Below are 23,887 nucleotides of genomic sequence, written 5' to 3'. Positions count from 1 at the left end.
GCGGACCGTTGTCTGCCGTTCTTTAAGGCACTCAAGAGCAAAGGGTTTGAGTGGACCTGAGACTGTCAGCTCGCGTTTGACGAGCTCAAGAATTACCTCGCTAGTGTGCTGATCCTAACCCGGCCTGAGGAGGGCGACATTTTGGAACTGTACCTCTCGGCGAGCGATGAAGTGGTCAGTTCGGTACTAATAAAGGAAGTAGATCGGGTCCAACAACCCATCTATTATGTTAGTAAAGTATTACAAGGAGCAGAAACGAGATACCCAGAGATGGAGAAGCTAGCATACGCATTAACAATTGCAGCTCGGAAGCTCCACCCGTACTTCCAAGCTCATACTGTTATCGTCATTACCAACAAACCTCTGAGGTAAGTTTTGCTTAAGCCCGAGGTCTCTGGTCGATTGACGAAGTGGGCCATTGAGCTCAGCGAGTACGACCTCCAATACAAGCCACGAGCTGCCATTAAGGCCCAAGCCTTAGCAGATTTCATAGTCGAATGCACATTCAGCTCCGAAGTTCCCAGTCCGGTTGAGCGCAAGGCTCCCACCTCGGGTGAGCCCGAAGCTCCCTGGTCGGTGGAGTCCGAACCCCGTGAAGTAGTAGCAAGTGTGGCATCTCTTCTGACTCGGCCAACCGCGAGCTGGGATGATGAGCCTTGGATCCTTCACGTAGATGGCTCCTTGAACCAACAGGACAGCGGTGCCGGAATAGTTCTACACGACCCAAGCGACATAAAACTGGTGTACGCGCTACGCTTCGAGTTCAAGGCATCCAAAAATGAAGCAGAAAACGAGGCGTTGATAGCTGGACTAGCTCTACCCAGAGAAGTAAAAGCCAAGCACATCGTTATCTGCAGTGAATTCCAGCTTGTGGTTAACTAGGTCACCGGCGAGTTTGAAGCTCGCGAGCCAACCATGATCGCCTACTTAGCCAAAGTCAGAAAGGCCCTGCTCAACTTCCAGTCACACTTTATCAGACAAATTCCTAGGTCAGAGAACGCTGAGGGCGATGCCCTGTCCAAGTTCGCCAGCACCAGCGACATCACCCTGAGAACCGTATACATAGAGGACTTGTCTCGGCCTAGCACTCTCAAGGGGGCAGAGGAGGTCACTCTCGTCGTTCAAGTAGAGCCGAGTTGGATTGATCCGCTCGCGATCTTCTTACTATAAGGGACCCTCCCTACAAACCGCAATACAGCTAGAAGGGTGCAGCGCCAGGCAGGCAAATATGTCATGATAGACGAACAACTATATTAGAGATCTTACACGCTCCCCTACTTGCGCTGCTTGCGACCTACCGAAGCCAAGCTCATACTCCGCGACATCCATGAGGGTTTGTGCGGTGGGCACTTGTGGGGCAGGGCCCTCGCCCAAAAGGCACTTCAACAAGGGTACTATTGGCCAACAATGAAGGCAGATGCTATTGAGCTCGTCAGAATATGTGACAAATGCCAGAGACATGCCAATATTCACCACCAACCCGCTGCCGACCTCAAGTATCTCACCAGCCTGTGGCCCTTTGCGCACTGGGGCATCGATCTACTCGAGTCATTCCTGCCAGCAACGGGTGGAAGAAAGTTCTTAGTAGTGGCGGTGGACTATTTTACCAAGTGGGTAGAAGTCGAGCCCCTCGTGACAATCACGGCCCGAAATGTCCAAAACTTCTTTTGGAAGAACATCGTATGTCGCAACGGATTACCTCGGGTATTGATTTTCGATAATGGCAAACAGTTCGAATACATCAAATTTCAAGATTGGTGCCGAGACATGGGGATCCAACAGAACTTTACTTCAATCGCGCACCCTCAAGCAAACGGTCAGGCAAAAGTAACGAATAGAGCCATCCTCCGCGGACTAAAGGCATGGCTGGACCACGGAGAAGACCGCCACGGGAGAAACACCCTTCAATCTCACCTACAGCACCGAAGCAGTGATCCCCGCAGAGATCAAAGTACCTACACTACGACTAGAAGAATATAGTGACCAGACAAATGAAGATGATCTATGTACCAACCTCGATCTACTCGACGAAGTAAGGGACCTCGCGTACATTAGGACCGTAACCTACCAGTAGAGAGTAGCTCGGTACTATAACGTCAAGGTCAAAAAGCGAAACCTTAGCGTTGGCGACCTGGTCTTTTGTAAAGTTATGGTACCTGAGCCCGGCACTGGCATGCTCGGGTCCAACTGGGAAGGTCCTTACTGAGTGAAATGAGTGCTCAGGGAAGGAACATACGAACTCGAGACTCTCAAAGGGAAACAAATACCTCGAGCATGAAATATTGTCAACCTAAGACAATATTATTTGTAAGAATCGAGTAGGCCACGAGCCACTCCCCAAGCCTAAGGGCCAGAATACCGAGCTAACATGACCTCAGCACATAAGACCCAGCCGCCACTTTGGCCTGGGTGAAATCTAGGAGTGGACTACGGGTCCCTCCCTAAGCCTAAGGGCCACAAGAAGACCCCAGTCACCACTTTGGCCTGGGTGAAACCTAAGAACAGACTACGGGTCCCTTCTTAAGCCTAAGGGCCACAAGAAAACCCCAATTGTCGATTCGGCATAGAAAACTGACAAAAACCTGGTTATCTCTAACCCTTAAGGGAAAGACAGCTCGGGTGTGAACCCTATGGTGTCTATACCCCTGCTGCTCTCACTTAACTCGGTAACCCGCGCAACCCGAAGTAACACAATTTCACTCAGTCACCCTTACCGCCAACTCGGTGGCTTGACAGCTCGGGTAACCCATACATTAAATTAACCAGCTTGGAGTCCGCTCACACTTAGAAGTATTTTTGCACTCAGAGATACTCAAAAGAAACTATATTTCATTAAAAAGAGAGTTTAGGTACACGAGTTTTTACCCGAGCTCGAAGGCTCAGGGTGGTACATTCACAGCAGAAAAAAAAAGTTACAAATATAAGGAGCAAAGTACTTCGGGGACTCGCCACCTCTATCAGGGACCCCCTTGAGGACAGTGTCTGGACCGGCGTCCTCTGCTCTATCTTCAGGACCTTCATCCTCGAAATTGGGGTCGTATTTTGACTGACGGACGATGTCGTCAGTGATCTGCAAAGTAGTGATGGCGCTCGTGTCTAGCTCTGGGTAGAGGTGCCTAATCAGCCACCGGCTGAGCTTGAAGCCCTTAGGGTAGGCCTCCATCATCACATCGTCGAATCTCGAAGACTTGACGTAGTCAATGATGGCTTGGGTCTTGGCCTCCTCAAGAGCACCTTTGAAGATTGTAGTCTTCTCCCTTATGTCCTCCTGGAGATACCCCACTTCAAGCTCCAGCTTCCCCTTCGCCTCCTTGAGGCCTTGCACCTCGAGCTTCTGTGCATCTCGCTCAGCCTTGAGGCTGCTCACCTCGAGCCCTAAGGCCTCCTAACCGACCTTAAGGCCGTTCACCTCGGCCCTCAACTTGTCCTTGTCTCGAGCCAGCTCCCCCTTCTCTGCCATTAACATCTCGATGAAGCTCTTTTGAGCCAAGGCATCACTCTCCAGGTAGTGAACCTGACAACGAGCTGCCCTCAACTCAGTATGGGTTGCGCGAGATGACTCCTCAGCCTCCAGAGCCCGCCTCAGGTGCCGATCTGATTGGAGGGTCAAGGCGCGAATGTCGGTGTTCACCTGCGAAAGGGAAACCAGTCAAAAAAAAAAAGAAAGAGAAGGAAAAAGAGAAAAAAGAAGAGAAACTCACCACCGTAGTATGAGTGGCAGCTCGGGTGCCGAGCTGACCAGGAGTGAGTTCGGCCCACTCGCTGATCTCCCCCGGGTATGCAGCAAGCATACTCTTCTTTAGGTTGCACTTGGGGTTCAGGACGGATTGGCTCCCCTGACCCTCCGAGTTGGAAGCCGTCATCTCCACATCGTGAGTGGAGCTCTCGGAGGTCTCGGCGGCACCTTCAGCAGGATGAGCCCCGGTAGGCTTAACAATGGGTTCCGCTGTCACCTCGAGCCCTTTGGGCACAGCCCCCTCTTCCAAGTCTATGACAGGCACGGCTGCCACCTCGGGCCCCGAGGTAGAGGTTTGCGGAAGTTGAGGCTCGGTTGGAGCTGGCGGGGACCTGACATGCGCCTTCTTTACCACACATTTCTTCCTCTTCATCTGGTGGAAGAGTCTCTGGTTGTCTATCTTTTCCACCTCCATAGGACCTGCGGTGAAATACGACATCAGTAACTCGAAGCAAACATATGAGCGGAAAGCCGAAGTGGGAAAAACCTACCTGAACTCAAGCCTGGTTGGACGAGCTTCTCCTCAGAGGTGAAGTCTTTATAATGCAGCCCGAGCTTAGCCAGTGACTGGAGCTCCTTCTTGGTCTTCCCGTCCAGGATGACACCAGGGTCTTGAACGGCTATCCTCCAATCGGTGGGGAAGGGCCACCCCGTGCTACACCAGAGTATGAAGTAGTCCCGCTTCCAAGCTGGGACTTTGCTCGGGAGCTTGTGCATGAGTTTAAAACCTGGGCGGGGGGACAGGTAGTAAGACCGCCTATGCCCGGGGAGAGTGCCCGAAGTGCTCTTCTTTATAGCCAAGATCGTGCTAAGAACGTTTGAATCTATGGAAAGGGAACGGTCAAAACAAAGAGAAATGGACCCCACCACATTCCATATGGAGTTCGGGTGGAGTTGGTCCAGGGTAATGTTAAAGTGTACCAACACCTCAACGATTAAAGGGTGAAGTGGAAGTCTAAGCCCGACTATCAGTTGCTCCCTGAAGATCACGATCTCGTTGGGACCGTGCTCCCATGGGAAGTTACTGATGGGAAGACTATACGAGTACTCACTAGGGAGGTGGAACCTCTATATGAGGTTCTGAAGCCTCTCCGAGGTCATTATGGAAGGCCTGAACTGATCTGGTTCCCGACCTCAGTGGGAGGTAGACGCTAGATGACCCGAAGCCACCCGTACTTTGAATGGCCGGGTAGCAGAGGGGACATCCTGAGCCGAGGTACCTACCTCGGGCTTATCGATGAGATCGTCTATAGTAGACGACATACCGGACTAACAGAAAGAAGCAAACTAGAAGGGAAAAGGAAGCTCGGGAGGACTCATCAAAGAAACGCAACCGGACTAGAAGAACAGGACGAACTGGAAGACCCGAGCTAAGAAACCCCTGGCATGAGCTCAAACGCTAACGATGAAGGCTTTGTGGTGAAGAAAATGGCCAAGGGACCCCCTATTTAGAGCCACAACCACAGATTCTTCGAGACGAAAATGATTTAGCGCGTTTTTGACGTCTGCGAAATCCAAGTCACGTGAAGTCCGTGCATAACCCGGACGCGACCCGAATCACTTTTCGGGCGACGACGCAGCACAAACACTGACGCCAAATCGACCCAGTGTGTCATGACCTTCCCGCGTTGGGTCACCACCGCCAGCGTAGGGAGTGGGGGGAAATTGATGGAGGGTGATTTGGCCCGACCTCATAGCTTAGGTACACGTAGGCGTGACCTAGCTCAAACAGTGACTCAGCATGACAGCACAACGGACAAGGGCACAGCTCGGTGGGGAAGTCCCACCGAGTTCAGCATGGTAACTCGGCAGGTAAACTACTCGCCGAAAGCCGCCTCGTCCACGCCTCCTCCCCGAGGTCAAGGGACTTCGTGGAGTCCCAAATTCGGGGCACCCTGACCCCTTTTGAGGCCCAAGCTCTTCCCAATGGACCTCGGGCCACTCCCAAGCAAGAACACACCGATTCTTCTTTGGATGCCCCGAGGCACAAAGACATCGGGTCGGCTAGCTCGGCATAACCGGCTACAGGCAGCCTATCACTTAAGGGATGACCCGGCTCAGGGCAGTTCGCAGGAGAGCAGCTCGGTATACCATAGGATGGCTTCCTGCCCGACCGCCGTACTTGACAAACCTGCGAATTGTAGGCGTGTCCCCTCTCCCCGCCTGCCACCTTTAGGAAGGCATCCCACAACTGACAGATACCTACCCTGCACGACGGCCCCGCGTGTGCCACCTCAGCCCTGCCTGTAGTGGTTGTGCCAGACTGACAGTGGCAGTTATACCTGCCCTGTCAGAAGCTAGAGGGCTGGGAGCAACGAAATTCAGCTATAAGGAGCTTACCCTCGAGGAACAAGGTATCTGAAAATCACTAGTGCAACCTACACTCTTAGCCTTTGTTCTCTCTTTGCTTCCTGTACTCAATACTAACTTAAGCATCGGAGCGTTCCCGCCGGGAAACCCCCCGGGAGTTCTTCCTCCTTCCTCTCGTTTCAGGTACATCTCAGGAGCCACGCGAGCGCCAGTTAGGAGTGACCGGATTGTGCTACATCAGATATGTTATTATGTTATATGTATTATTGTATATATAATATGTTTTTTAATTCAATTTTTTGTTTTTATTTATAAAAAATAATAAAAATTGCAATTTGAGGCCAATTTTTTTTTTTTTGCAAAAATAGTAGGGCAAGGCAACCTAGTCACTGGGTCGAATTAGTTAACAGTCGAATTGGCCGAGTCAAACAGTTCTTGACCAAGTCAACGATTTTTACCATCTAATCGGTCTTGACTAAACTGGACCCAAAATCCTGGCCGGATGATAGTTCAAACGGTTCACCCGACCGGGTCAATGGTGGGTTGAAAACATTGCCTTATCATTAACGTTCTGTCTTAAACTATTCATATGTGCCATAAAGTTACTGTTATACTTTCAAAATTCCCAACGTACCCTTTTTATATTCGAAAATGCTCTTATTTGGGAGAGACAATTTTGTCTAAGTACCTTTTATGGTTCACTGGTATTAACTCAAGAGGGAGAAAGCAAGCTCGAAGTTGATTTAGACAATGAAACTACCAATTGAACAAGAAGACCATGACGATCAAATGATAATCGCCTTCCGACCGATGTATCACCACTACAAGATGATGATGGCCTTGTTCAACTTCAAAAATTTCAACACCTGCTTCACCACTATGTATTGCTCCTGCAAGTGAAAGACATGATTCATCCTGGCTCCTTCACTAGATGTCAGTTCTCCTTCACTAGACATGATTCACATGGAGGGAGCTTTAGCTGGAACCATCATCACGACCACCACCACCTCCGTTTGTGCAAAGATAGGGCTCTGGCTAGAACCATACCAACAACCATCAAAGCCAGATCCAGTGACTTCTCTTGATCAAACTAACAAAAAATGATCTCTCTAGGAATCCTTCCAGCCTCAATGGTCGAAGCCAGATCCGTTGGAATACTATCCAAAGACCTCCCAATCTTTTCTATCCGCCATTAGATCAGGCACCCGTTTCTTTTCCCACATCAAATCAAGCTTTAGAAATAAGAGAAAAGAGGAAACGAACAACCATTTTTCTCCTAAAGTAAAAGATTTTCTATTTTGAGATAAGAATTAAGAGGAAACAAAATGCCCTTAGTCAATTGTCGGAAACAATAAAAGTAGGTTAAACAATTTTCAAATAGTAGAGGTACACTTAGTCAATTCACTAAACCATAAGGATAGCGAATTGACCCTTGAAAGAGAACGGATCTACTCCTCACACAGGGCGCCTCACTGACCTCATAGGAACATCTCACCATGCATTGGGATCTCCCATGAATAATGATAACGTATAAGTTCGAGAGGTATTCCCAATGCATGGTGGGATGTGCCTGTGAGGAGCAGATATGGTCTCATAACATATTTATTCATGGGGTGATATTCCCAATACAAGGTTGCAAATGGCGGTTGGGATGTTGTGGGTACGGGCTTGCCCCTAAGGGAAGCCGATCAGGCTCGGCATCACGAAGCGGGATCTGCCACTCCCGATGCGTGGTAGGTTATGCATGTGAGGCGCCTGTGAGGAGCAGATTCGGTCCCCGGCATCGCAGTCTTGTCTTCGCACCAAATCCCGACTCCTCGTAAATCACCCAAACAGGCTCACTAGACTGTTTATCGGAACCAAGGAGGGATCCCAATGGACAACAAGACGATGGAAGTCTTCCAGAAGATTGCGATGGAAGAAACCATGGAGGTAGATGGCGTAGAAAGCCAATCCAAATCCACCAAAGTCGTTCATTTGCTTCGGAGATTTCTCGGGGTCCAGCAACGAAGAGCCGAAGCATATACAAAGCTACGAAGGTACAAACACAGTACAAAGATTTATAAGTGTTTTCGGCTTGTTTCTTTGGTAGAGCTGGCAACTTTATTGTCTATTCAGGATTTAGTAACTTGGTGTTCTAATTGACTATTTCTAATTGGGCTTTCTATTTCCTGATCGAGCTCTGTGATTCATGACCTGGTTGGATTTTTCCATTTCATGTTCTTGCCTTTTTATTTTTTTGTATTAGTTTATAATCTCTACGGGTTTAGGTTGGAATATAATTTTACCTTTGCTATTTCTTAGAGACTACGTTTGTAAACATGCTGACAATGGTTGTGGTTCCCTTAGTTGTAATGGTTGTTATTACTTGTAACGGGTTGCCATGGAGTCTTAGTGTATGGATTCCTTTTCAAGTAGCTCGAGTTTCAATTGCATAACTGGAACTGACAATAAGGAGGTTCTGAAAAACGATTTTATCCTCCGGGATTCTTGAGAAGCTATTTTTAATGGTTTATACCAGCGGAAGTGGCCCAGTGCATATTGAAATTAGATTAAGAGAGAAGTTTCTCAATGCGTTGTTTATATCTCCATTATACAAGATGAAGGATGTTGCCAGATAGATGGAACCTACTGTTGGGTATTCAATTAATGTGTTCAGTCCAAATGTGTAATATGGAGCCAACAAAACTAACTTTTGATTTTTTTTTGGGCTTATGATTTTAAATAGGGGAACTTTCATGATCAAGATGGAATGAGTGCAAATTAGGCTACTGGACAACTTGGAAAGCTTCCAGATGTTTTTTAAAGGCCCGTAGGCTAATCCATTCATCAATTAACTCTTAGTTACATCTAAGTTTAGAACAGATAGCAGAAAATATGGTATAGTAGACCAGGTTAAGTAGAGTTACATCTCAAGACAAATCTAGCGATACAGTGAGCTACCTGGTTTCCGCTTCTAAGAGAGAAAGTAATGGAGGACCTAACAAGGTGATTCAGTAAACTCCTGCGTCACCTTCAAAGATGATATGACAGAGTCGCAAAGAGATGAAAAAGTGATTGCTTTCCAGAAGGGCTGTAGCTTTGGTTACTAGCGGCCATAGAGGCTTAAATGATATAGCTTGTGCACAAAGGAAGGCTCCAGAGTGGTCTCTAACAACTATACTGATGCCCGACTTGAGATCAGTAGTTGCTCCAATCTATATTTTCTGTTCAACCTGTTGGTGATGTTTAGATTTTTGATCATTGCAGAATTACCAAAATACCTTCCATTCTTCCATCTGCGGTGACCAATAGATTGCATGCTGCATCTGCATTGGTCCTCCAGAAAACTATCTGATAAATGTGTCTGCAAATGATTTGTTCTCAAATGACATGACTATTCAAATTTCCTCACTGGTAATAGTGAATATTTAACCAAAGATATTGGAAGAGTAAATGAACTACAAAATTCATATTTTATTCAGTAAAATGTCACCAGTGAGTGATTTTGTAAACAAGGAGATTTTTTTAGAAACTCTACTTCAAGTGCAAACTAATCTTCCAAATAAACTTCATAGAAGTTCCCTGATGTACATACTGATTGAAAAAAAAAATTCTTGATGCACATACATATACACTTAACACTTCAAAAAATCCTCATTAAAATCTTACTTCTTAAATAACATATAAGAATTACCATAAGTGGCATAGTTTTTAAGGCTTAGGATGAAACTGGGTTACAAGGGAACACCTTGTCATGTAGGGATGATTTTGGACAAATATGTAAAGTAATTTACAGGATATATTTAATAAGCCATGTTTCCACTTTCCTATTGTTTTATATAGAACTTATGATGTAAATGTGGGTCAAGTTTGACATCCGCTACTTTATGCAAAAAATGCTAGAGGGTCCATGCAAAATTGGATTAGAAGAGATGTGGAATGCAGCTTTGTTGTCACAATACAATTTCATAGGGCTGTCAATTGAGTACCCAATCCTATACCTCCCAGTATCCTCAAATTCATCACCTGCATCAATACTTAATTTGACATTTGTCTCCATGGGTGTTTCTGCTAGTTTGGCACCCAATAATCCTATCTCTAGAAAGTCATGAACATATTTCCTTTGGTAGAAGTTAATACCATGCTTTGACCTTGCTACTCTTCTGAAAAATACTTTAGTTTACCAAGATCCTTTGTTTGGATTTTTGATGTAGAAATGTCTTTAGTCTATCAATGTCCATCCTCTCACTACATATACCACCAACAAAATCTTACTAGTATCTGAATCATAGTTGAATATTGAACAATCAACTTAACACTGTCTCATGCCAAAATTTTTTGCCACCTCACTAAATCTACCAAACGATGCACGTGGAGATTGCTTTAGCCCATAAATTGCCTTCTTGAGTTTGCACACCTTACCATTCTCTCCCTAAGCAACAAACCCTGGTGGTTGTTCCATATTAATCTCCTCAAGAAGATTACCATGTAAGAAAGCATTCTTAATGTTAAGCTGAAACAAGAGCCAGTCATATATAATTGCAAGGGATATCAATACACGAATTGAGCCAATCTTAGCAATAGGAGAGGTCTTTGTATAATCTATTCCATATAATTGTGAGTAACCTTTTGCAACCAATCAAGCCTTCAACTACTCTATCTTGCCATCTGGTAGGTATTTGATAGCGTACACCCATTTACAATCTATAGCATGCTTGCTAGGAGGAAGAGTGGTAAGATCCCACATGTGATTTTAAGCAAGAGCAAAGAGTTATTCTTCCATTGCTTGGTGCCACCCTGGAGAGGTAAGAGCTTCCTAGACATTCTTAGGAATAAATATAGAGGATAAAAGAGAAACAAACTAGCAATGGAAAGCAAAAAGATGAGAAATGGAAACATAGTTAGAAATAGGATGAAGAGTGCAAATGGATTTGCCTTTCTACAATGTAATGGGAAGACCAAGGTTAGAAGAAGGGGGGAAATTGGTGGGAAAACAACATCTGGATTTGTTGACAGAGAGGAAAATAGAGGAGGAGCCGGTACATGTCGATGAGTATACACTTGCTTGATTGGTGGTTGCTTAGTAGGAAGTTGCATTGGAGTTGAGGGCTTGGTTGCAGTTGGAACAAGAGGAATGGGGTCATCAATTGGAATAAGAAGTGGAAGTGCAGAAGGTGAGGGAGAGACACTAGACCTAGTAAAGAAAGGGGCAAACTCAAAGAAAGTGTCATTCGGACAAAAAATGAATGTTTGGAATTGAGATCATTACACTTAAACCCTTTTTGGGTCCTAGATTAGCCAACAAAGACACACTTTGTAGATCATGCATCCAATTTGTCCATCCTGGGCCCTAGATTATAAACAAAACACACACAACCAAAAACCCTGAGAGTGAGAGGAAAGTGAGATAAAGTAGGAAATAAAATGGAGAAGGGAGAACAACCTTCAAGGATAGACATGGGCATTTGATTAATAAGGAAACAAGATGTAATTATAGCATCATCCAAAAATGCTTGGGAGCACTTATGTGATGCAAAAGTGATTGAGCAACCTCAAGGAGATGGTGATTCCTTTGTTCAACCACCCCATTTTGTTGAGTGCTGTAAGTATAGGAAATTTGATGAATAATGCTATGCTGTTCCAAATATTGCTGCAGTGATTTAAAAGGGTGCCTAGGCACACAGGCGATGTGCATTTTAGGGTATGCACCTCGCCTAGGTCCTAGGCGCAGCCCTTTCAAATTCACTCCTTTCATAAGATAAGGCCAATACCATCTTTGAATAATCATCAACAAAAATTACAAAATACTTATAACCATTATAGGTCATAAAATTACATACCTAAGTGGGGAAAGGGTAGTAGCATTTTGCTGTAAGGTAGCCTAAAGAAACCACTCATATTCATCACGTGTAACACTCAACATTTCTTTCCCAAAGGCATTTGTAGGTGTAGAAGGTGTCCAATAGACTTGTTGAATTTTATCTCTTGTACCACCACCACTTGTCACCACATGATTGGCCCATGTAGAGGGTAGCCCATGTAGATTATAAAAAAAATTAAAAGTGTGCCCCTCCATTCCATAATAGGTACACTTCCTTGGGCCATTACTACGTCCTCTACCACAACCTCTCCCCTGAATCTCTACCTTCATCATGCCTACCACCTTGGTTAAACATAGAACCACCACCATGACCTGTCTAAACTCCTTGGCCTCCTCCTCTATTTCCACGATCCCTCCCTCTTGCCACTACAAAGGTAGAGATATCAGAGATAGTAGAGTTCTTTGAAGGTCCAATAGAAATCCTATAGAGACAGGCAAACACTTCCTTAAGAGAGGGAAGAATAGAGCCACCTAATAGTTGTGCTCTCACAAGCTCATATTCAGGTTTCAATCCCATTAAAAATCTGGTCACGTCAAGTTGTTACTTCTGTTGCTGAATTTTGACATTAGATGCAAGGGGATGATAGACATTCAACTCATTCTGAAGATTTCTCATGTTGGCATAATACTACTTAAGGCTTTGATTTCCTTGCTGTAGATTAAAGCGCTCTTGGTAAAGCTAATATTATTCTTGTTGTCAGAATGAAGTTTCTTAGCAATATCCCAAATTTCCTTGGTTGTATCTAAAAACATAAAATTCACACTAATTTTGGGTCCATGCTATTCCACAAATGTCATAATCTGTATATCTTCTTGTTCCCGCTCATTGTACCCTTGAGAAAAAACTGAGGGTTTGTCATCTTTCACATGTTTTGCGTTCTTCTTAGCCCTAAGACTTCCACCGACTTAGCCCAAGGAACATAATTTTCACCATTTAGTTTGATAGAGATCATCTGCATCTTCAAGTAATTAGGGGGAATCAGAACACTGGATTTGTGTTCAGTACTTTCTCCTATGGTTGCCATGGGTTTGGAAAAAAAAAACTTTCTCACTAGTATAACACCACACTACACTAATGACTAATTATTGCTGACAAATCTATTGTCACATGTTTTAGCAATAATGGTCAAGGCTGTCACCCACCTTCAGCACCACAATACCACAAAGAAATATCTCAAACACATACCTGTAGGTCAACAATCAATTTACATTTATTCTCCACTGCAACACCCAAACAACCAAGCTGACTATATTACATAGAAACCAACTGTGCACTAATTTGTCCACTACATGGCCCTCTTCATTAATCAATTAGAGGGTTTCTGCCGACCACCTGACACACTCACATCAGCACCAACTGGAGGCTTGAAAACCTCCTAAACAAAGAAACGATCATTCCTTTCTGGTATCCTTTTGATACCATGTTATTGATTTGATCTGCACTGGTTTCAGTCCAAGAATGAAAGAGAAGAATAGAAGAAACAGGAGAGAGAGAGAGAGAGAGAGAGCCCTTGGTTTGATTTAGAGGATTCAAATCTATTCTCTCTTGTTGACGAGGTTGTATTTATATGTATCTAGTATGAAGTACAGTGGTAATTATGCCCCTAATTATGGGACTTAGCACTTAAATTGAGACATAAAAGACATAACACTAATCAATTAAAGTAAAACAAATGGACCAAACTCCCCTTTGACAGCTGACTCTAGCAACTACCTTACCTCAAGGTGAGTGACAGAGTTGTCTGGAGGCAGAATAGAGATAATATTTAAGTCCTAAGGCGGTTTTCAGTAGAAGGAAGAGAAGAAGATCAACGCATTCTTGACAGAGCAATACATACCAGAGGTACAATCAAGTGGAGGAGCTGGACTGTAGCAGTCAGGAAGTACTTTGTAGAGAGAAGGATTCACAAAGGTCAGTTTGTGGATTTGATTGGGTTTTATGGTGATGGGAAGAAACAAATGGTTTGCTTTCCAGAGAGGAGGAAAGTGATGGTCTGGGGTTTTGTATCAGAGCTGGTACAGGATTTTCTTAAGGCAATGGAAGAGAAGAAGATCCATAAGGTTAAAATGATGAAGGCAGGGAAAGTTAAAGAAGAAAACCAAGCAGAGGAATGCAAAGAAAAGGAGGTGAAATCAAGAGCGACGATAGAAGCAGATATAAAAGACCAAGGAGCTAACTTAAAGGTAAAGTTAACAGTGAAGGTGGTAAACCCAAGAGTAATGGCCACAACATCTAGAGAGGAATGGAATAAAAAATTGATAATCTCGGAAAAAATGACACCGATGACTTGTAGAAAGTGATGGCTTATTGATCACTTCAAGTTGAAATGTACTTTAGTTTCTTTCACCCTTTGAAAGAAAGAAGTCTGTCTTAGAAGTTTTGGAAGACCCAGAAATTGCAACAATTATGGTGGATACAAAGTATGAGCGGTCACTGTGGTAAAGTGGTGTCCACTTAGAAATTCAAGAAACTTTGAAGCAGAGAGGATGATTGAAATATGAGTTGTGGGATTACTGTTTCATTTGTGGACTGAAGGAACTTTGAGATGACTGCAGCTGTCTGGTGGGATAATAGATATCAGACAACAGACCTCAGGGCGGTGGTGATAAAGATGGTGGGAGAAAAGCTGGCTCTCATTCCCCATAAGTTTGAGCTCTGGTCCAAAGATCTATGGTTTGAAGTTTGGGTTGCATTGTCCATGGAAGCAAGGCGAGCAAGGTGGACGATGATGACATGGCAAAATGCTGGACACATGGTGATTAAACCGCTGACCCATTGTCCTGGAGGGAAAAGTGGTTCTGTTTCTAGGTTGTTTTTCAGACATTGGTGAGAATATGTTATACGGTTGGGGTTTCTCAGGTACTCAATCAAGTTTGTAAACAATGACCTGGATTCAGCTAGAATTATAATTTGTTAGAAAATATGGCTTATGTAGAGCACAATGATGTGACAGAATTCTTGGTAATATGTTGAGTTGAGAAATTGTTATCTAGATGATTCAATGCCCTATTTCAATAGAGTCTGTTGATAATAGGTTATGTGGCCTAATATACTAAATGTTACAACAATGTGAAGGATTGCTAACACTTGGGAGTTATGGCAGGGGATTTGCTGAATATATGGTCGGTGGAAGGGATTCAGCATACAAACAACTTTGTAATGAGATCACAGTAGAGTTCAATGATTGCTCTAAACATGTAGGCTGTTGAATCTGATGAAATAATTGGATCATCTCTTCTACCACATCCTATTTAGCAAAATTTTTTCAACATACATGCAGGTCCTTGAAATGGAATCTCTGCTTTTGAACCCTGAATACTGCAGAAATGATCTGGCTCACCTTTTGAGACTTGTTCAAGAACAGGAGAAGCAGAAGTTGCATCTGGTATTTGTTCTTCTTTCACTTCATCCTTTTACTATTTTAAATGGAGAAATGTCTAGGATCTGAATTTTATAAAAGGTAATTATTATGATAGAGGTAAAGCCATGCATGCTGCACATGCATTTAACTGGGATATCTGCATGTAAGAGATTTGTTTGGATCTGCTTCACTTTTTGCTCCTGTGCGTACTGCACTAAGAAATTAGGGTTCCGGACCTCTCTTGCACACTGATTGCTTAGTGCAGCAAGTGCAGGAAAATAGTGCATCAGATCCCAACTCTTGCAGTATTTCCTATATTGGGTTTAAGATAACATAATCATTTTTTTATCCATCTGCCCTTTAATGTTCTGTGGAGAATTAAAATATGCAACACCTCCCAATCCCCCAGAAAAAAGAGAAAAGAAAAGAACATCTTTGGATCAAATGCGATGTTATACTTGAGTTTCAGAAATATGTTCCTACTTCATTTGGATTACCTTGACCTTTCATGTCCTTCCAACTATTATGTGTAATTATTTATATAGTTTCCGTGTATTATTGTTTATTTGGTTGCTTCACTCTGTGTTAAACAATTCTGCTCTTTAATTGTGGCATTTCCTTTTTTTTTTCTGGAGAAAATCCTAAGGTTGTTTCAATTCATCAAATCATCCATTAACAGAGGCCTTACAAAATCATTATAGTTTAATGGTGTAATGGGATTGCTTGTGATAATTGTGTTTTATAAAAATCAAATAATAATAATAATAATTGAACATGTTTTAGATGATTGTCGAAACCCTGAAGTTCAGCAACATCATGATCTTTGCTAGGTATACTACATGACATGGTTGAATTGGCTAGGTGTATTGTTGCTTCTATAGACTTTGTGAGCCAATGATCTGCTTCTTATGATGTTTATGATCTGCAGTGGTAATTCTTTGTTCTTATTGTTGCAGTCCTTTAAGATACCACTCTTTGTTGATACAGTGTAGCACCTCTGGAAGGAGTTCCATTCTCAATCAAATGCTTTCTCCCAGTCTTAGTGCTTGTCCAAGCATCAAGAGGGGTTGATGTTTACCTCTAGAAACCTGGGCACAGGGACATGGCTATTAGTAGACCTGTTCGTGGGCCGGATGGCAAGGCCCGGCCCAGCCCGCACCCTGGTCGGGCTTGGTCATGTAATTAGGCCCGTGGGCCTGACCTCGGGCCTAACACAGTAAGCCCGACTATGTTTCGGGCCGGGCTCGGGATTTGTCAAAAAAGCCCGGCCCGAGCCCGGCCCAACTCAGCATTATATATTTTATAAAATATATAATATGTACTTTATATATTATATAAAATATATAAATAATATAATATTTATTGAAATATATATATATATATATTTAATATATACATTTTTTATTCTTTTCTTTATAATTTCTCTCTCTCTCTCTCTCTCTCTCTCTATTCAGCCGCTTCAGCAATAGTAACAGTATGGGCTAAATTTTGGGCTCGGGCCCAGGCCCGGGCTCGGGCTCGGTCCTTAGAAAACTCTCTTAATACAGAGTGAAAATCCGGCCCGAGCCCGGCCCGACCCATGAACAGGTCTAGCTATTAGTCATTGAAATTTAAATTCTGAAATGCCGCCAGAAAAAGGATTTTCAATACAACTAGCATCTCAGCACAAATCTTTTGTTCAAAAATCTGTTCCTTCTAAATGTTCCAAAATAGAGCAAACAGAACTTAATCAAAAGTAATGTTATTTACATATTAATTTATATCAAATTGTTACACATATTTCAATTCCAATCAATAGCTGCAAAATATAATGAAAAGACTAGATCCCATAAGTATTTACTCTTATAATTTGGATCTCCTGATCTTTCCTGCACCATTCAGTCTGACAGGTCTCCCATTTTTTTTTTAATGAATGAAAATACTTTATTAATCCCATTTACACGTATGCAAATATCCAAGTACATGTAATGGTACCTGTCACAGACTGAATGGAAGTGCAGGAGGAGATCTGGACTAGAACCTTTTTTGCCTACTGAAGAAACTCTTCATATAAAGTTAAGTCTCAAAGTTGTTCTGAAGATCTTCAACACTACATTCTTTTTTCCCCTACCTTGTAATATGATCTATATATTTATAGAGTTCTCTGATTCCTTTAACACCGTACTGCAGTTAGCAGAAATCCTAATCTGAATTAGGTGACTTAACTATGTAGACCATAACTAAACTACTTTGCTTACTGGTTCATCAATAGAGTTTATTCATCTGTCATTTGATGTTTGTCACAGCTATATGGGGTTTGGCTACATGAATCCTATTTCGCCATTCCCTTCTGTTTAGTTCCATATTCATTGTTAAATTATGAGTGCTTTAATAGGTTCTTACTACTTCAACCCATGTCCTTATTGGTTGTAGCCTCTTCAACTAGCAACAGCTTATCTCATTTTATCACATATTGGATCTACTTCTAGGTTCCTTTTAGGAACTTCATTTCTGATCCTATCCTCTCCAGTTTTTCTACTTATCTGTCTCATCTTACGCATTTCTGCCACACTCATTTTTAGGACATGTTTCTTGACTGCTCAATACTCTGCTCCATAAAGAATTGTTGGCCTTAACAATGGTTGTATTGAACTTTACTTTTAACCCAAGTGGTATTTGCTTATCACATTGGTTATCAATGTACCCTTTCATTTCACCAATCCTACTCTATGATATCCTCTTCAATCTCTCTTATCTCCCTTACTATGATTTACCAAACCAAGGTAACAGAAAAGGTAACATTGATTTATCTCTTGATCTCTGATCCTAAGTTTATCCTTCTTTGCACTCCTATTACATTAAGTTTACATAGCATAATTTCTGTTTTGGTCCTATTTATTTTAAAACCTTTTTGTTTCTATGATATTCTCTATAAACTTGATTGTTCTTTTAATTGTTTGTTAGATTCACAACTAATACAATGTCATCAGCAAACAACAGGCACCATGGGACCTCCTGAATATGTTTAGTCAATTCATCTATGAGTTCAAATAATTAAGATTTAAGTGTTGAGCCTCTATGAAGACCCATCACAACCGTAAAATCTGAAGTTTCTTTCAAGGTTTTCTACCCATATAGCATTTGTTCACGTTTAAAAATGAAATTATGGCAATTCAATGAATTCTTTGTGCAAAACTGCAACTTGTAGGTTGGATAGTTGTGATTCAGTGGAGCTCACTGATATCACTCATTATCTAGTTAGATGTTGGCTTAACATGTTTCCCCATGCGTGGGGTAGTTGTTGATATCTGTGTCTGGGAAAATTATATGCAACTTGTACAACTAGCATAGGAGTTGTTACCTGCAGAAAACAGGTAGATGCATACACATGGCACTAATTTTAATCTGAATTGAAAAATTGTTTGGTTTTCTTTTCTAGTGAATACAGTAATATAACCGTAGTGGTAAAACTATTATTTTTTATGACCATATACTTATCTGGTTGCATGTTTGAAATATTCCCTTGATCGTTGGGACAATATATTTGGCATGCTTTTATGATTGAGCTATTGGAACTGTATTTGTTTGTTTGTTTATTTAGTTATTTATTTCTTCATTTATTTTGACTACCATATTATCTTTCTAGAGTATTTCATATGCTTTCTTCAAATCATTAAATATGGTGTGAATATCTTTATTCTTCTCCCAAAACTCTTCTGTCAATTAGCTTCAATAGTTGTTCCCCTTAGCGTGATAGCAAATTGGTTTTCTAATCACTCTGGCTCACAAGATCCCATGGTAACTATTTGAACTTTATATATAGCCTTTGTTTTTAAATATAGACTAGCAATTATTTTATTTTTATTTTTTGTGGACAGTATGAAGCAATTTAATCTGAAAAACAGATATAGCAAATATGTAAATGTTGATAGGGATTGCACAACTCTGAATGCCTCTAAAACTATAATAATTACTTTTAGAGGTGTATTGGAGTTGGTGAACATTCTGAAGTCTGAATGTAGAGAATGTTCTAAAATATGAATGTTGAGTTCTAATAATAATAATAATAATAATAATAACAACAACAACAACAACAACAAATATTAAATAATTAATAAAAGTAATAATAGTTAATAATTATTATTATATTATATTATAATATAATAATTAATAAATTATTAATTATTACTTATATTAGTAATAATACTATTAATTAATATTTATTATATTATAACAAAATAATTTATAAATAACGGAATTGATAAAATATTATAAATAATTAAATATTTTTGACGAATTGAGTAATTATTAATTAATTAATTAATAAATATTTAAAATAAATAATTACATTATTAATTAATTAATTATTGTAACTAACTATTCATAATTTTTATTCATTATCTAATTCATAATAATCATGCTTAATTAATTAATGATTTTTAAAATAATTATATTATTCATTACATTTATAATTAATTAAATTATTAATTAATTACATAAATTATTAACTAATAATTAACAATTATGTTTTTATAATTAATTACTTAATTTTTAATTAAGGAAAATGATGAATTATTAAGTAATTTAATGAATAATAAAATAATTATCACTAGATAATAAACAATTAAATAGCATACATAGAATTTCAAATTGTAACATACATAAAAGAAGAAAGCTTTTTTGAGGGTAATTTTTGAAAAACAAAAAGTGGAATTATCAGAAAAGAAAGGATGGATTAGAAATTAAGGCTGAAATACAAACGCGTGAATTCTTTTCAGCATTCAGTGTTAAGAGGCAATGAACAGACATTAAGATGGTTTGGTCATGTGTAGGGTCTAGTAGAGCTAAGGCCAGGCCAAAATAGGTATGGTTTGAAGTAGTATAAAATGGTTTGAGAGCCCATAATCAACATTGAATAAGAAAATGATAGTGAACAGAGTGAAATGGCCAAACAGGATGTAATTGGGACAATGCATATTGAGTTTATTATTATTATTATTATTGTATTTTCAACTGGTTTGTTTTTGTTATCTTTGCTAATTCTTACTTGTGATCATGTTGCATGAAAATTTTATATGCCATTCATGCCGGTTGTCTTTTGCACGAATATTCTTTCTCCAAGACTGCAAAAATTCAGGTTTTGAAGAAAATTGGTCGTCCATCAGAACGTATTGTCAGTCATGAACACTGTAGATTTAGGAATCCAGTAGAACACGAGTGTGTACATGTGCATGAGATAACAGAAGCTACTGGAACAGAGGAGGCGGAGGCAGATGCTGATTATGACAATGCTCTCAAGGAAGCAATCAGAGGGGTGCAAGATGCAGTGACAAGTATAAATGAGTATTTAGAAGAAGTTAGGTATGAGATTGACGCCCTTGAAGCGTATTAGCACCAAAAAATTCATTTTAGCATACATTATTCATTTACAGAGGAATGGAAACTTTGAATTCTATACTCTAGTTATATACATAAACTACATGGATATTAGTTTATATTTAATATGTTTATCATGTAATTTTTATTCTATAAATTTCATCTATTTTCCACTAGAATAAGTTGTTGGCTTGGTGATAGGATTAAACATACATGTCATATTTGGGAGTGCTTATATTAAAAATAAAGGTTTACTGAATAAGTGCTTAAAAACAAGTGCTTATTCAAATAAGCACTTATTTCATATCGAGTGTTTGGGGCCTTTTTCTCCAATAAGCTATTTGTTCAAAAAAATAACTTTAACCCTTGCTTTGGCTTGTTATTTATTTTTTTCTTTAGCTTTACCAAACTTTCTAAAATGACCAAATTACCCTTTGGGTTAAGATTGATGTGTCTATTCACTTATTAATGACTATTTATTTTACCAACAAATAAACTTTCCAAAATGATCAAACTACCCCTTAGGTTAGAAATGAAGGGTATTCACATATTAACGACTTTTTTCTTGCCAGCTAATAAAATTTCCAAAATGATAAAACTATCTCTTAAGTTAGCTCCAATCATAATGGTGTATCTTATGACATTTAATGTAAATGAATAAAGTATATATTCGATTCATGCTATCATGGTGTGTTTCTGTGTAATACCCTTAAACTGGATATATATGAGATCGTATTAGCTTAGAATCTTTACAACTGTTGGATAGATCTGGGGAGATTTATCCTATCAAGACTAATACTGATGTCCCGTCAAGTTGGTTGGGGTAGCTTGTTTCAGCTGTTAGGGTGAGACTTGAGGTACATGCAATGTGAGTTTTTTTGAAACCCTGAATTGGATTGGAATTTCAGTATTGCCCTGGACCTTGGAGATTGATGGATAAAACTAGAATGTTACACCTAATCCCTAGACTTGATTATAATTCTACACTAGATGTTGGATTAGATTGTTTTTGATATATCAATCAGTGAAATCCTTAGAGGGTAAAAAACTAGGTATTTTGGGACAGTCCGATAATTCATCTGAGTAGGTGATGATAGTGATAAGATCAACCCCCTTTGTTGGATAAAGTGAATGGTCGGGGATGCATTATCTCCGATGGAAATCAAAACTACCGGTAGTTGATTTCAACAATTGAAATTTGTATTGTTATATAGAGATATACTTATATATATATATATATATATATATATATATATATATATATATATATATATATATATATTATGATTTTAAAATGTTTACAAAATATTTAATTCCCGGGATCCATGTGAGTAGAGAGTGCAATACTGTTCTTTGCAGCTGAGGAAAATGTTCTTTCTTGTCGAGCAGTGTTTGGTCATTATGTCATGGGGGTAATACCTGATGGGCTAATCTTGTATCTGCCAACAGTCCTTGGGTTTTTATAAGGTGGCTTGACCTAGGGACCATTTAGTGTAAATGTTGGGCCCATTAAGAGGCTATGGTGATGGACTCAGGGGTTCACTATCTCATACAGTGAATTCGGCTAGGCCTTGTAACAGAGACTGGGCTAAATTCATATGGCTGATGTATAGATCAATGTTTGGATCCCACGCCATACAAGAATACCCAATTGGGTGATAGTTTGGAGGATAAGTGATCACATGGACTTAATGGGTCTAAAGCCCAATTCGAATTGGTTTAATATGATTAATTAAAGAGGGGCGATTTTGGGATTTAGATCAGCAGATAGGATAAGAGATTGTCCCTAACTACTCAGAGAGTCCAGATCCGAATAGAGATTTAGATAAGGAAACTCTTAATCAGATTAGGAGGGTTGATCTTTATTTGTAGATAAGATAAGGGATTATCCTTATCTCTTAAAGTGGGTCCAAATCCAAATACAAGATTTGGATTAGGAAACTCCTAATGGGATTAAGAAAACCTCTCTTTAAGGCTATAAATATCGGAGAAGGGCGAATCTCAGTTGATCCATCAGATTACTGATACAAGAGAGAAGACAACATATAGTTGGATTGATGCCATCTTCTGCCATTGCCTTCTCCTGCTATTGCCGCCATTGCCAGTTCGATCTCCACTTGTAGGAGCGATCAAGAAAGGTTCTTGATATCAGTTTTTAGTAGAAAAACTAATATGAAGTCATGTTCACTTGCCCACCATCAGATTCTTGGTGAAGAATCATGTTCTTGCTGAAGAACCACCTTGTTGATTTTGCTCCACCCTACGCTGTGTCATCTTCAGTGGGAGTAATCTTTGGTGATTTTCTTGGGCATGAATACATTCATTGGGAATTACTACTACTCTGTATCAGGTATATTCCTCTCCTACTTTTTGGTTTCAGATCTGTTTTGGTTTAGGGTTCAAGCACGTGCCTGTGGCATTACCGACTTGACCACATCAATATAGATCGTATCACAAGGTTGGTAAAGGATGGTTCTTTGGATTTTCTAATTGTAGAAGATCTTCCAACCTATGAACCTTGCCTTCAGGGTAAGCTGACGAAACGACCATTTAACGGTAAATCTAAAAGATGTACATGCACGCTTGACCTTATACATATTGATGTATATGGTCCCATGAGTGTTAGGACACGTAACTAGCACGTTTATTTCATAACATTTACTGATGATTTCTCACGGTATAGTTACGTGTTACCTGATGAGACACAAGTCTGAATCATTTCAAAAGTTCAGAGAGTTCAGACAAGAGGTCGAGAAGCAGTTAGGGAGAGAAATTAAGACCCTTCAATCGGATCGAGGTGGCGAGTATCTCTCTAACGAATTCAGTGACTACTTAAAGGACAATGTGATAGTATTACAACTAACTCCTCCTGTTACACCACAACTAAACGGTGTGTTAGAGAGGAAGAACCAGACTTTATTAGATATGGTCTGATCATTTCTCGTACACTCAGAGTTACCCACATCCTTTTGGGGTTACGCATTAGAGACTGTGATATACGTGCTAAACTGAGTTCCAACCAAATTAGTTTCGAAGATTCCCTATGAGCTTTAGACCAGTAAGAAACCAAGTGTGAGACACTTGAAGATTTGGGGTTGTCCGACACATGTTAAAAGAGCGAGTGCGGACAAATTGGAATCCAAGATGCCGTTGCCTATTCATAGGCTACCTCAAAGGCTTTGTGGGTTACTTATTCTATGACTTAGGAGAACAGAAGATGTTCTGTGGTCAAAATGTCCATTTCTTGGAAGATGATTACAT

General features: G+C 40.5%; 1 protein-coding gene across 1 annotated transcript; it reads left to right on the top strand.

Annotated features, from left to right (window-relative positions):
* Positions 1–7,702: 7,702 nt before the first annotated feature.
* On the top strand, positions 7,703–20,802 carry LOC148871573 (DNA repair REX1-B protein). Its single transcript, XM_088970393.1, has 4 exons — positions 7,703–8,085; positions 15,014–15,107; positions 15,191–15,295; positions 20,373–20,802. The coding sequence occupies exons 1-4, from the start codon at positions 7,922–7,924 to the stop codon at positions 20,640–20,642; spliced, it is 633 nt and encodes a 210-aa protein (XP_088826519.1). The 5' UTR covers positions 7,703–7,921; the 3' UTR covers positions 20,643–20,802.
* Positions 20,803–23,887: the final 3,085 nt, after the last annotated feature.

Source organism: Nelumbo lutea, chromosome 2, assembly GCF_056320005.1.
Source record: "Nelumbo lutea isolate HS-2025 chromosome 2, American lotus-T2T, whole genome shotgun sequence".
In the NCBI taxonomy this organism is placed as follows: Eukaryota; Viridiplantae; Streptophyta; class Magnoliopsida; order Proteales; family Nelumbonaceae; genus Nelumbo; species Nelumbo lutea.
The sequence above is the reverse complement of the archived record's forward strand: the minus strand, read 5'-3'. Positions and strand labels throughout refer to the sequence as shown.